Source organism: Elgaria multicarinata, chromosome 3, assembly GCF_023053635.1.
Source record: "Elgaria multicarinata webbii isolate HBS135686 ecotype San Diego chromosome 3, rElgMul1.1.pri, whole genome shotgun sequence".
NCBI classification, from domain to species: Eukaryota; Metazoa; Chordata; class Lepidosauria; order Squamata; family Anguidae; genus Elgaria; species Elgaria multicarinata.
This window is the reverse complement of record NC_086173.1, coordinates 19223992-19237742: the sequence shown is the minus strand read 5'-3', so window position 1 is coordinate 19237742 and position 13751 is coordinate 19223992. Positions and strand designations below refer to the sequence as shown.

Here is a 13751-nt window from a genome sequence, read left to right as displayed (position 1 = left end):
GGGACCTACAAAGAGAACCACAAGGGGCCTTTTAGTATGAGCATAAGGCCCATTCAACACCAAAAACATTTTGGAATATTTCAGATTGTTACATATTCAAATTTTGAGGTGCACATTCTGGACTTGAAACTTGACCTCAACATTTGTAGTTTGCACAACCTGTTGCTACAATATCATTAAGGGAGAGAAATTTCAGGGGGAACTGGACCCTGGGACCAATTCTGTTGTCCTTCCACTTATGTAAAACAACAGAAATCAGGTGGCTGTTTTGGGAGAGCGAGAGACGTGTTATGGAGTGGTGTGCTGAGCCATTAAGGGCAAGATAACAGTAATTGAATGGGAAAGAGCTCGGATCTCTCCAAAAACATTCCCCCACCTTGCCAAAGAACTTCCACAGGCTTTTAACTAGTAGTGAATGAATATCCTCCAGGAACTTGACTTATACCATGTGAAGATGATTTGTCCATCTAGCCCAATATCATCTCTTCTCTTACTGGCAGCCACTCCATAGGGTCTCAGGCAGAGAGAGGATTTTTCCATCACCTGCTACCTGCTACTTTTCACTGATAATGCCAAGGATTGAACCTGATACCTTCTGCATGCAAAACATGTATACCGGCAGTGCACAACCTGTGACCTGGGGGCCATATGTGGCCCTCTAGTGTCTTTACTGCAGGGTGTCCTGATGCCACCACCATCAAATCCCCCCTTCTACCATTTCCCCCGCTGCCTGTATTCTCCATTCGCTCACCCAGAGATCCTCATACAGATCGCACTTTTTCCACCATTGCTAGCAGCAAGGAATGAGATATCATAAATGGGTGCCCACCACCCATTTATGCAGTGATCTCCCCAATGAGGCCCACTTGGCACCAACATTGTCATCATTACAACACCAGGTTAAAACTGCCCTCTCCTCTCAGGCATTTGGGCAGCATATAAGAAGTCTTTTTGATCAGGTCCTGGATCGTCTCTGGTGGGTTGTTTTAGAAATATGCCGTCGTTGTGTGTGATATCTGTTTTATGTCCTTATGTGAATGGTTTTTATATTTTATATAATATATTGTAACAGTGTCTAATTATTGTGATGTGCCCAGAAAGCTTCAGCTATGGGGCGGTATAGAAATATAATAAATGAAACGAAATCTGTATCAGATCAGTGGTATGTGTGTTTGTGTTTGCATATGCGTGCAGGAGCCCCTGACCCCCAAGCCAGCCTCATATGAGGTCTCTGGGGCCAAAAAGGTTGTGCAGCCTAGTGCTGCTCCATTGAGCTAAGTTCTCTTTATCCTCCAGAAAAAGAGGCCAGGAATAAAGTATCTTCTGTTCTCCTAATCCGCTAGCTATGCTCTCACCACCAAGGAAAGAGGCCTCCATATGACATGACCATCAGAACTTCCATATTACAGGGAGTCTCTTTCCCCAGCCAATGGCAGCTTAGAAGCCCTTTCACTAAAATCAAGGCCAACAGATATTGCAGGAAAGGAAAGGACCCTCTCATGCAAGCACTTGAGTCATTGCTGACTCCTAGAGGGACACCTGCTTTCGCTGACATTTTCTTGGCAGACTTTGTAGCGGGGTGGTTTGCCATTGCCTTCCCCAGTTGCAGTTACCTTTCCCCCAGCTAGCTGGGTGCTCATTTTACTGACCTCGGCAGGATGGAAGGATGAGTCGACCTGAGCCAGCTGCCTGAGAACCAGTTTCCGCTGGGATCGAACTCAGGCCGTGGGGAGAGTTTCGGCTGCAGTAAGTGCCGCTTACCACTCTGCGCCACACGAGGCTCATCAACAGATATTACACTTTATGTAATTGTGAATGAACAGAACTCAGAGACAATTGGGGGGGGGATAGGATTGATACAAATGAGAAATTTTTATGAACAGCAGCACCCAGTAACACAAGAAATATGGAATAATCACACACAAAATATGGGAATGTCATGGCTAGCATGGATGCAAATCAGTAAATTTATAAGGACTAGAAAGCCAATAAGGCAAAGCACAAGAAAGTTAACAGAATGGAAAAAAAATTATGGATAAATATCAACTAGGAGATAAGGGTACAATAACACAAATCTATACAATGTTAATGAAGCAGGAGATAAGGGGGAATGTAACAGTTAATAATTTATGGGAAAGACACCTTGAAGAGGAAATAGAGGAAGGGGAAGGGAGATTTTTTTTGACAGATTCTCCTTTCAAACAATATCTACAAGAATAAGAGAAGGTGCGCTAACATTAGTACAGAAGTGGTATCAGACAACAGTAAAATTGGCAAATAATAATAATATATCACCTTTGTGCTGGAGGGGATGTCAAATCAATGGGACACAAATTCATATGTGGTGGGAATGTAGGAAGGTCAAGAAGTTTGGGGACAAGGTTTTTCAGGAAATAAGAAAAAATACGGAACAAGAGGTTTGTAAAACACCAGAGCAGGCTTCATTGAATATGTATGTTAAATAAAATAGAGAGACAAAAGAAAAAAATATTAATTGGATTTATGTTAACAGCCGCGAGGCAATTAAGAGCAGGCAATTGGAAGATAGCTCAGATGCTGACAGTTTCAGTGTGGAGAAAGAAAATCTGGGACATAGCAATAAACGAAAAGTTGACACAGAAGTTAAGAAGTTAAGAGGGGTAAAGAAAAGAGATACATTCAGGACAGACTGGCAAAAATATATAGACTACATGAAAAACGAATCAAACAGAACAACTTTGGCAGAAGCCTATAGAAATCTGTGGGACTCATAAAAACCAGATAATCAACAATGTTCTTGCAATACTTCATTGGACTTGTCACAATTAATGAGATACTTCTATTTTGCATATTTTGTGCTGTGATTTGATGTAATCATCCAAGTGTGGGGAGGGAATGGGGAGGGATATAGAATAAGTATTGATGAGTATAGTTTTATGTTTTATTTTTATTCTTGATTTTTGAGTTCAATTTATTTAATAAAATATTTTTTAAAAAAAGGAAAAAAGAAGAAAGATAATTTCATTAAATTAAAGAAAGAAAAAAAGGGGAAAAAGAACTCAGAGACTAATATTTTGCTCGCACAACATGGGAAAGCCCTGACTACCTGTAGGCCTGAATCAAAGTAGATATGCAAAATTGGAGTTGGATGGGATGAGGCAGAGTGCAGTGGGATGAGATGGAAGAGGGTGTGGTGCGAAACTTTGATATTTCAAATGTAGTAATTACCTGTGAGTTTTTAATTAAGTTTGCTCTTCCGTAAAAGTAAACTCCTTGAGGGCAGAGACCTCTTTCTTTCTTTCTTTCTTTCTTTCTTTCTTTCTTTCTTTCTTTCTTTCTTTCTTAGCTTATATGACATACTCATTTATGTTTTTGTGGCACAAGAGAAATGTCCATTCATGTATCAGTTAGAAAAAGATTACTTCCTCACCTGCTACTGGGTAAGGAAAATAGATCAGACCTTTAAAAAACACCTGGCATTTTATTAATTTACAGATGTCAAAAAATAGTACACAACTTAGCAGCTTATGTTTTAGAATTATCTAAATCTCATGCTAATTTAATTGGAACTCATGCTGCTATGGTTGTTGTAACACCAACTAATTTTAGTTTGACCTATCTCTTGACCATTCTGTAAAGTATGGATTCTATTATCAATCATTTTATGTATTGTATTATTTTTCCTTCTCCCTTTCCCTTTTTTGCATTTCTGTTACAGTCTATGTCCAATATGCAAATGAAATTGAACTGAAATATATTGCTGAGTGAATGTTATTCCATAAAGTATAATAAGTTGGCTTCAAAGTAAACCCATTGAGATCAATGGGATAAGTTAGTCTCATGAATAATTTCGGTCCCATCCATTTCCCAGCATGACTAAGTCTGGATAAATCCCAATATATATATTGGGATATATTGGTGCTATATAAATTAATAATAACAATAACCACAACAATAAATTATACTTTCCCATATTATTTTACATAACATTATAAAGATAGTAATAATAATATTAATGATGCCAATATATTACATTATTGTTGTTGTTATTATTAATGTTGTGACAAGTCATTGAGTGTTGCATATCAAAAATAGCAATATTTACCAAAAATGGTAAATATCCAACACGCTTCAATAGTTACATATACTTTTTGCACACACTTTTTGCGTATACTTAACATCAATTCAGGATTGCCAGATTTGTCGATGGTTCTCAGAAGAAATTATTATTATCATCATCATCATTTCTATATGACCCCATAGCTCTCTGGGCAGTTTACAAAAACAAAATTCAGTGCAATGATGGACAGTCTATTGTCTTTTCTTCCATCTTGCACCTATGTGTTCAATGTATTCATCTTGCACCTCTGCAAGATGCATGTGGATCAGTGTTGGATCTGAAAAAATCTTAGACAGGTTCTGAACGTCATCACTGCCCACCACTGCTGCCAGGAATTTTCAGAACACCATGAAATGTGCTACTGCATAGGTCAGCCTTCCCCAAACGGGTGCACTCACGATGTTTGGAACTTCAACTCCCATCAACCCCAGCCAACATCTAATGGGCCCAAGGTTGTGGTAGGGTTTAGAGACATTCATCCAAGTGGTTACAGTTATCAATGGCTACTAATCATTGGGGAAGGCTCAGGGTTCTTCCCGACCCCACACAAGCTCTCCTGCCACCAGATGTGAGAGCACACATGCTGCCTGCCACCACTGCCTCACACCTCTACCTCCTTCCTGAAGCCACTTCATGCCACTTCCCCTTTACCACATCACCACCCCCTTCCCCTACTGCATTGCATGGTGTGTGTAGGGGGAATATCACCTTTTCCCAGCACACAAACTTCAATATACATTTTGAGACCATTCTTTATCCAACATCAATAACAAATAAAGCACCTTACCTGCCTATATAGCTTACACAGCTGTGCAAATGTTTTAGCATGATTTAGGAGCCAGCTTGGACAGAAGACCTGAGTAAAAGAAAGGGTCCTGTTGTCACTAGTGTATTCTTATGCCCACCTTTATCCCTGGACAGACACACACACACCTACCTTCCTTCCTTCCAGGAAATTCATAACATAATGAAAAGGAGGACAGGGCTCCTGTATCTTTAACAGTTGCATAGAAAAGGGAATTTCAGCAGGTGTCATTTGTATATATGGAGAATTTGGTGAAATTCCCTCTTCATCACAACAGTTAAAGTGCAGGAGCTATACTAGAGTGACCAGATTTCAAAGAGGGCAGGGCACCTGCAGCTTTAACTAGTGTGCTGAGGAGGGAATTTCATCAGGTTCTCCACCATATATACAAATGACACCTGATTAAATTCCCTTTTCAATACAACTGTTAAAGATGCAGGAGCCCTGTCCTCCTTTTCATATGGTCACCCTACAGCCAGCATGTGGCCAGCATGCACCGCAGTGAGGGAAATAAGCCACTGTGACCTACTACCACCCTGCAATTTTGGCCTTTGTCCCAGGGTCACAGGTCAATTTCCCCCTGATGACTTCCACCTGGCCACCCATCGCTTACCAGTGTCTCTCACTGATACTATAGAAAAGTTAAATAGTAGTGATGGAGGCACCACAGCAGTGTTTTGCCACTGAATCCGTCTCCTGCCTACCTTTAACTATGGAGATGCTCCTAATTTCGTGCCAAATTGATCTTCTGGTATTGAATCAAAGCACCAGGCAAAACTGAGCACTGACAAAGCCACGCAGGGCTGCTCCGTTTGGGCATCTGGAAATTCCAAGGAGCCAGGAGGTTCCCATTTAAAGATCAGCCTCAGAAGCCCCAGGAGATATTTCACAGGCAGCGTAACTAGCTTCTGGTGCTATTTTCTAACTCCAGCACAAAGTCAAGCTTAAAGAGTCACATAGGCATTCTCTTTCCATAGGAGCCAATAGTTACTGTGCAGAACATCCAAGTTCCACTCTGTGGGATAGGAGGAGTGTAATCCAGGTGTGTGTGTGTGAGAGAGAAATAGGAATGTGGAAGAATTTTGTTTGGTCTATGTTTTTAAGTGAATTGACACAATTCACACTTCCCAGACTAAAATGTGAATTGGAGCACAGTTCCCCTTCGGATTGTTCTTCTCTCTGAATGTTGTGATGCAGTTCTTTCTCTACTAGTTCTTGATTATCTTTCACCTCTGATTTCTCCTTTTTGTTAGTTTTTGCATTCTTCTGTTTCTTTGTTTCTTGTTAAAGCCACATCCCAGCCACCCCCTTGTGCTTCTTCCCTTATTGCTACTTACAAGGGCTCTACCAAATTATATTCATTCAACTGATTCTCTTCTTCTTTTGTTATATTAAAAAGTACCTTATGGGTGCAATCCTATGCATATTTAGATAGAGAGAAAAAATCAACTCCCAGCAATTGGACTCTTTCTGTCTAAACTTGCCTAGGATTGCACTCTTAGGCCTTAGCTAGACCTACCTTTTATCACACAACGGAGGAGGGAAGATCCTCCGTTGTGTTGTGTTTAATGTGAAATCCCTTCTCCGTTTACACGCGACGCGTGACGACCTCAGGAGGAGAGGCATCGCACCCGCCATTTTAAAAATTTTCTTAAAGCGACAGGAGCTCACGAATGCTCGTGTGCAAAAGATAAATGGTTTTAAAATTAAATTAATTTCTCCGTTCCCCCCACCCTACCCCCGATGGGCACAGCTCCTGGTTCTGCGCGAAGAATCGCGCGGAGCCAGGCCAACCCGCGGCAATGGGCCACACATTCTGCGGTCTCGGGCTCAGCCTGAGACCGCGGAAAAACCAGGCCAAAAGTGTAGGCTCTATCTTGGGGCAAGGGGGGGGGGATGATCCCTCTCTGATCCTGGGATCCCCTGTGCATCATGTGGATGCACAGGGATTATCCCGGGGTCCACCCCAGGATAAAGCCCCGTCTGGCTAAGGCCTAAGACTCATTTACTTCAACTAGCTGATGTCTAACCATCATTGTCCTCCTCCTCCTGTTCTTAATTTTATTTTAATTTTTGTATTTCATTTTGTCTAAATTAGGTTTTAAGCCCATTGCTCAGAGCCCATCTTTTTCTGTGTCTAGTACCATGCTTAGGTCAGGTGGCCACTTGTGCATTGCCAAAAAGGAAGGGAAAAGGACGATAAAGGATACAGATTTACATAACATTTGCATATGCTAATTCAGGTTATAGAAACCCATTTAGAAATAATAGGTATAATTGAAATCGAAACACAATATATCTCATCATTTGGGGGAAGACTGCTGCCAGGTGACCTGTGGATGGGTAACTCCAGGGCTCTTCTGTGCTCTCCCATTTAATGGTTCTTTATCTTAAAACTGGATTTGGATAGCCCTTCAAATAGAGGGCACCTTCAAATAGAGGAATGTCCTCTTTGAAGTAGGGCATATAGCCACCTAGCTCTCTGTCATCAGAAATAAGGCAGGTGGTGACCAGAAACAGGACCTTTTTCTCTCTGGATGTGCTGACCTGTCACCACCTTTGGGGAATCGGCTTTGGGGAATTGAAGAGTTGCTGGGCCCGGCAGCTTCGCCGGGGAATCGGCTGCGTCCTTGGCGCTGCCCACCTGCCCGCCGGCCTCCTGTTGCCGGCGAAAGAGCCACCCGGGTCATAGAGCTCGGCGGAAGAAGCCGGCGGCGGCTTCTTCCGCCGAGCTCTCCGACCCGGGTGGGCCCAGGTGGCTCTTTCGCCGGCAACAGGAGGCCGGCGGGCAGGTGGGCGGCGCCAAGGACGCAGCCGATTCCCCGGCAAAGCCGCCGGGCCCAGCAACTCTTCACCCCGTCCCCGCGAGGGGCGATGCGGGGCCTCCTCCTCCTCCTCCTCCTCCTCCGCCGCCTCTTCTTGGAACGCTTAAAGTACTGTCTACATCATTGATTTCGGGGCGCACTGCAGGTGCACTCCAGGCGCCCCGAAGACTCTGTGTAGACTCGGCTTAAAAGAAAAGAGAAGCAGGAAAGTGTCCTTAATTTCATCTGTGCCATGTTGGAGAATGTGTAACACCCTTCCCTCTGACTGAGGTCACAGGGACCTAAGGAAGGAGTGGTGAATCACAAAATGATGTTGGACTCCAACTCCCATTAGCCCCAGCCAATGTGGCCAATGGTCAGAGTTGATGGGGGTTGAAGTACAACCCCATCAAGAGGGCCACATGTTCTCCAATCACCTGGCATGACACCTGCTCCACCCTCCTTCCTCAAACTACGACACAAGATGCGTAGTTTATTAATTATTATTATCTTTATTATATTTAAGAAATGTCCTTATACCAAATCAGACATTGGCCTGAGCTCACTAGGATCTATCAAGAAGTGGGGAACCATTTTCCTGTCCAGGTCCTCAGCCAAAGTCTGCATTCCAACAGTGGGTGTGGCCAGAGCCCACAATGGATGGAGTTACAGGTGTGATCTTTACCTTTGTTCAGTATGCAATTGTGGAGTGGGTGCATCCAGGGATTTTTCTTTCCCAATTTGTGCGAGGTTCCCTCCATCAGCTTTGTAGCTGTGGGTATAGCAGGATGAAGTAAATAATGGGCTCCATCACACCTATTTTTCTCCCCTCTGGTTTACCTCCGTGTTTATTACCTCCATTTCATAAGTGCAGCATGTCAAGGGCTTGTTTGCTCTTCCATTCCACCCTGCTTCTTCTGCTTCCTCCACCAGTTCATTGGCTGTGGTACTCTGATGGGCATGGGCTCTTCCCCCCACCCCACTCGCTCTGCCTTTGTTATCTAGTGATAACTGATTTAAGGTTTCATCTGGGCTCCATTTCTGCGGGCAATGAGGGAGTGGGTGATTGGAGCACTAAAATATCCATTCAACCCACTAACAATTCCCTATGATGACATGCTGGAGGAGAACCACCCTACCCTTCCTTTTCATCAGCAAGACTCCATTAGCACACGCCCCCAACAAAGGAAAAAGCAAGAGGGGAAAATAAACTAGACTTTCCCTGCACCAAAATAAAACGCAACAAGGGGGGAAAGGGGCGAGATGAGTGCAGGACAGGGATGATGTCATATGAGTACCGTGCTGCAAAACCACATACCAGGCATGGTGAGTTTGCAATAAATCACTGGTGTGATGGAGCTCAATATCAATAGCCTGACATGGGGACAGTGAGGAGTATGAACTGGGTAGAATACAGAGCTCCAGAATGAGAGGCCTGGAGGTCTACATTTGACCCACAGGTCAAAGATTCTCCATTCCTGCTCAAGGGTTGCTGGGAGCAGCTCTCCAGGGTTTCTGACTGGAGTCTTTCCCAGCCATGCCTGGAAATGCCATGAAACATTTACCTACAAAACATGGGCTCTATCAATGAGCAGCCACCCTTCCTCCATTATAGCTTCAAACTACTACAGAGGTAGCATACAAACATTTTAAACAAAGGAATGAATGAATGAATGAATGAATGAATGAATGAATGAATGAAGCAGGTTCCATATTGATTACTCACTTCAGCCATCCACTTCTTGATCAGATACAGTGACTCATGAGGGATGTGCATTCATTTTTTTTTAAAAAAAACCCTTTCACTAATACTATCTAGAAAAGACCCCCTTTTCCAAGAGATGTCTGAGAGCCCTTTTCACATCTTTATTTCTGAGGCTGTAGATGTAGGGGCTGGACATTGGGGCAATAACAGTGTACATGACAGCAAAGACAGACCCTCGTTCTGATGAGTAGCTAGATGTAGGCAAGAAGTAGACACCAATGATGGCCCCATAGAAGAGCACCACTATGGTGAGATGGGAGGCACAGGTGGAGAAAGCTTTGTGCCTCATGGAGGAGGAGAACTTCATCACGGTGGCCACAATGCGGGCATAGGTGAGAATGATGAAGACAAAAGGTCCAAGGATGACGACGACACCCTCAAAGAAGATGGCTGCTTCGTTGATGCTGGGATCTGAACAGGACAGCTGCAGCAAAGGCTGATGGTCACAAAAGTAATGAGCCAGGTGGTTGTCCCCATGGTAACTAAGACGTAAGAGGAGGCCGGCATGGAGCATGGAGTGCAGGGTAGAAACGATCCAACAGCCAGCCACCAAGTGTCCACAGACCTTCTGGTTCATGACTGTAGTATAGTGGAGAGGATTACAAATGGCGACATAGCGATCCAGAGCCATGACGCTCACCAGGAGAAGGTCTGTGACGCCAAAGACATAGAAGAAGAAAAACTGAGCCATGCAGGAATAGAAAGGGATCGTCTTGGAAGAGGAGAGGATGTGAGCCAGCATCTGGGGCACTGTGACTGAGATGAAGCCCACGTCCACCACGGAGAGGCTACGCAACAGGAAGTACATGGGAGTCTGGAGTCGGGCATCCAAGGTGATGAGAATGAGCATCATGATGTTGCCCAGAAGTCCTGCCCCATACATCAGCAGAAAGATGAAGAAAAAAAGACACTGTTTTTCAGGCTGGGAGGACAAGCCCAGAAGGACAAACTCATCAATGCCTGTGCCGTTCTCACAGTCCATGGGACCTGCAAAGAGAAACATGAAGGATCTTATAGCATAACCTACTGCAAAAGTAAGGCCCACTGAATGCTAAAAGGAAACTCTGGAAATGTTTCAAATTGTTACAAACAAATTCTGAGATGCAGATTCTGAACTTGAAAGTTAGCCTCAACATTTGAAGTTTGAATGTTTTGATACCTGCTGGGTAGGGTTGTTGTTTTTAATTGCATGGTTTCGTCAAATATGAAATGCCATAAAAACAGTCAGCTCTGAAATTCTGCTAAATGCTGCCAAATAAAATACTGTCATGTTTTAAATGCTGGTGCGTGTAAACCACCCAGAGAGCTTCGGTTATTGGGCAGTATAAAAATCTAATAAATAAATAAATAAGATCTCATAAATAAAAATTCTAATAAATAAATAAAAATCTTTTTAAACCCCCCCCCCCAAATGTAACTGCGTATCCACCATCAAATACGAAACTACGGTGTTTACTTCAATATTGATAAAGGTCCTATCTTCCCAACCACACGCAACACAGCACCCTGTCCTCAGCAAATGATGCTAAAGTTCATATTATTGAGTTTAATCACCAAGATGCTGTGATTTGAGTAGCATCAAAGTAAATCAGGTTCAAAATAGGAGTTTAAGATATGGCTCGAGGCTACAGTCCAAAGCGCTTTGCATTTTCTTTACAGATTAAGATAAAATGAAAATTTCCCACAGATTACTTAAACAATCCCCATTGTCTACTCACAAAGACTGTTTATTTTTGTTGTATAAATTGCTAATGGCCCTGTCACACTCAATACATAATACACCCCTTAGTTCCATCTTGACAATTTTCTTAGGTTGGGACTGGAAGTGACTGCAAACAACACTTTTCAAGCTCTCCCTCTTCTCCTCTATAATATGTAGTTATGGAATTAGTTATTGTTTGCTTTATGCTTATTAAATATGTCCCGAATCACAGGATGCTTCCAAATGGAGGGCTCCTAGTGCTACCAATGAGAAGGTATTGTGCAACTTACATGTTTTCTTAACCAGTTATCTGCTGGAAGAGAAAAGTCAGAAGTGGTGGGAAAATATGAGAGAATTATGAGTTGAAGGTCTGAATCCCCTTAAAATGCCATAGATAAGAAACATTTCACAACGTTCCATCACACTTTGTTGTGACCAAGACACAGAACCTTGGGAACACTATACAGAAGAATAGAGGAAGCTATGCAGATAGGAGTTGATTTAATTCTCAGCGACTGAAGTTTATTTATTTATTTATTTATTTATTTATTTAATTACATTTATATACCGCCCCACAGCCGAAGCTCTCTGGGCGGTTTACAACAATTAAAATGGTAAACATTAAAAGTATACAAAATTTAAAAACCATCAAAAACATAAAAAACAGTATAAAAACAACAGCATCCATTTAAAAAAGTTGCCAGGGTTGTGTGCCCCAATCCACCCCATTACTTTCTCCCACATAAGGGTTTAGAGTACACACACACACCTTGCTCACTTATTCTTTACATGAAATCAACACACACAAACTCATTGCTTCCATGGTGTTATCCCATATTCTAAAACAGGAGTGGGCAAAGTGTGGTCCTCCAGATGTTTTGGCTTACAACTCCCACCCTCCCCACCATTGACTATGCTGGCTATGATTAATGGGAGCTGTAGGTCAAAGCATCTAGATCAGCCTTCCTCAACCTGGGGCGCTCCAGATGTGTTGGACTGCATCTCCCAGAATGCCCCAGCAAGAGCTGGCTGGGGCATTTTGGGAGTTGTAGTCCAACACATCTGGAGCGCCCCAGGTTGAGGAAGGCTGATCTAGAGGATCATAAGCGTCTCTCTCTCTCTCTCTCTCTCACACACACACACCCCATTCTAAAACAAGGTTTTGCCAACATCACTTCCTATTAGATGCTATATCTAATCGCAAAGGTAGATGGATATTGAGTTGAACGAGAGATACAAGCTGCTCCTGGGTGACTTTCTGGGGATGTATGTCCAGGATATCCCAAGGAAACAAATGTATCTGGTCTGTTCCAGGACATTTCATGCCCTCCAAAGTAAATACTGCAGTTCCCATGGTAGCCTATGTACCACCTAGATGTGTTCTTATATCCTTACTGCTCAGCTGTTTGCTCCATAGTCTTCTGTTGAGGGGGGATTTCCTGAAATGAGACACTAGCACTACCAGCAGAGTTTCTCACCTTAAAGCAGCCTTTCTCATCCTGGCCAATGGTCAGGAATCCTGGAAAGTGTAGTCCAAAACATCTGGAGGGCACCAGGTTGGGGAAGGCTGACTTAAAGCAATGTTGGGACTCAGAGCATGGAGTTTGTAAGAGAAACCTCTTTTGCTGGACCAGCTGGTATTTGCAAAACTCAACACAAAGTGGAGTAGCTTGCTCATTCCCTATGAGTAGCCCCACCTGTTAGTTTGCTGTAGCAGAAGGAACAAGGAGGTGGCAGGAAGTACCTTAAAAACTAACCAGTTTATTGTGGCATGGACTTTGGTGAGCACGTTGGTGCAGGTGGGCAGTAAAATGCAAAATAACAGAAGTTTAGAGCATGGTGGGGACCACTTAAGCCCAAACTACAACACCCCTCCAAAAAACCAATTCTCTACTTTCATCATCACCACATCAATGTATCTATTTTGTTCCTCAAACATAAGACGGATTGCATTCCCCTTCCTACGTACAGATCAAACATATTAATTTTGCATGCTTGTGCATGCAGACATACACCATAGGGTGGACCCATAAGATATTTTGCTGCCAGAGGCAGAGGACAAGCAGGTGCAGAATCCATGTGCAGAATCCAACTGGGCCGGCAGTAAGGCATTCGCTTCAAGAGTAGAGCATCCTCCACTACACCTGAGGGCTAGTTTAGGGGGTGCAGGACAGGCTGGGCAGGCTATTTTGAGGAACAAAATAGATACTCAAAGGAGGGAAATGCCCAGGGGCTCAGGAGGAACACTTGAAGGGTCGCTCACTCCTGCCCCCAGCATCTGCTCTCTGAAGCAGTTATTATCTCATTCTCCCTAATGCACACTCACCATCTTCCCATTCACTGATACACGTACACAAATCCCTCTTACTTTGTGTGTCCACAGAAATGCAAGTCCACACAAGCATTTTGACTCCCAACTTTCATGCCAAGTCAGTCTTGGATCAGAAGGGCTGCCTTGCTTTGCTTGCCTTGCTCTGGGTGATGCAGTTCAATCCCACACTTAGGGCCTTACTAGACCTACCTGGTAATCCGGTGGGGAGTTGGGGCGAGGCTGTGCTGCAGGTAGCACGGGCCAT

At 43.4% G+C, this 13751-nt stretch overlaps 1 protein-coding gene across 1 annotated transcript; it reads right to left on the bottom strand.

Annotated features, from left to right (window-relative positions):
- Positions 1-9519: 9519 nt before the first annotated feature.
- On the bottom strand, positions 9520-13751 carry LOC134393939 (olfactory receptor 1361-like). Its single transcript, XM_063118966.1, has 2 exons — positions 13697-13751; positions 9520-10460 (listed from the first exon to the last, which is right to left on the bottom strand). The coding sequence occupies exons 1-2, from the start codon at positions 13749-13751 to the stop codon at positions 9520-9522; spliced, it is 996 nt and encodes a 331-aa protein (XP_062975036.1).

What these genes read in the sequence shown, in the direction of transcription:
- LOC134393939 (XM_063118966.1), bottom strand. Translation starts at nt 13,751, where the DNA reads ATGGCCCGTGCTACCTGCAGCACAGCCTCGCCCCAACTCCCCACCGGA. An exon ending in ACTCCCCACCGGATTACCAG is followed by an intron (nt 10,461 to 13,696) that starts GTAGGTCTAGTA and finishes TTCTCTTTGCAG; the next exon opens with GTCCCATGGACTGTGAGAAC.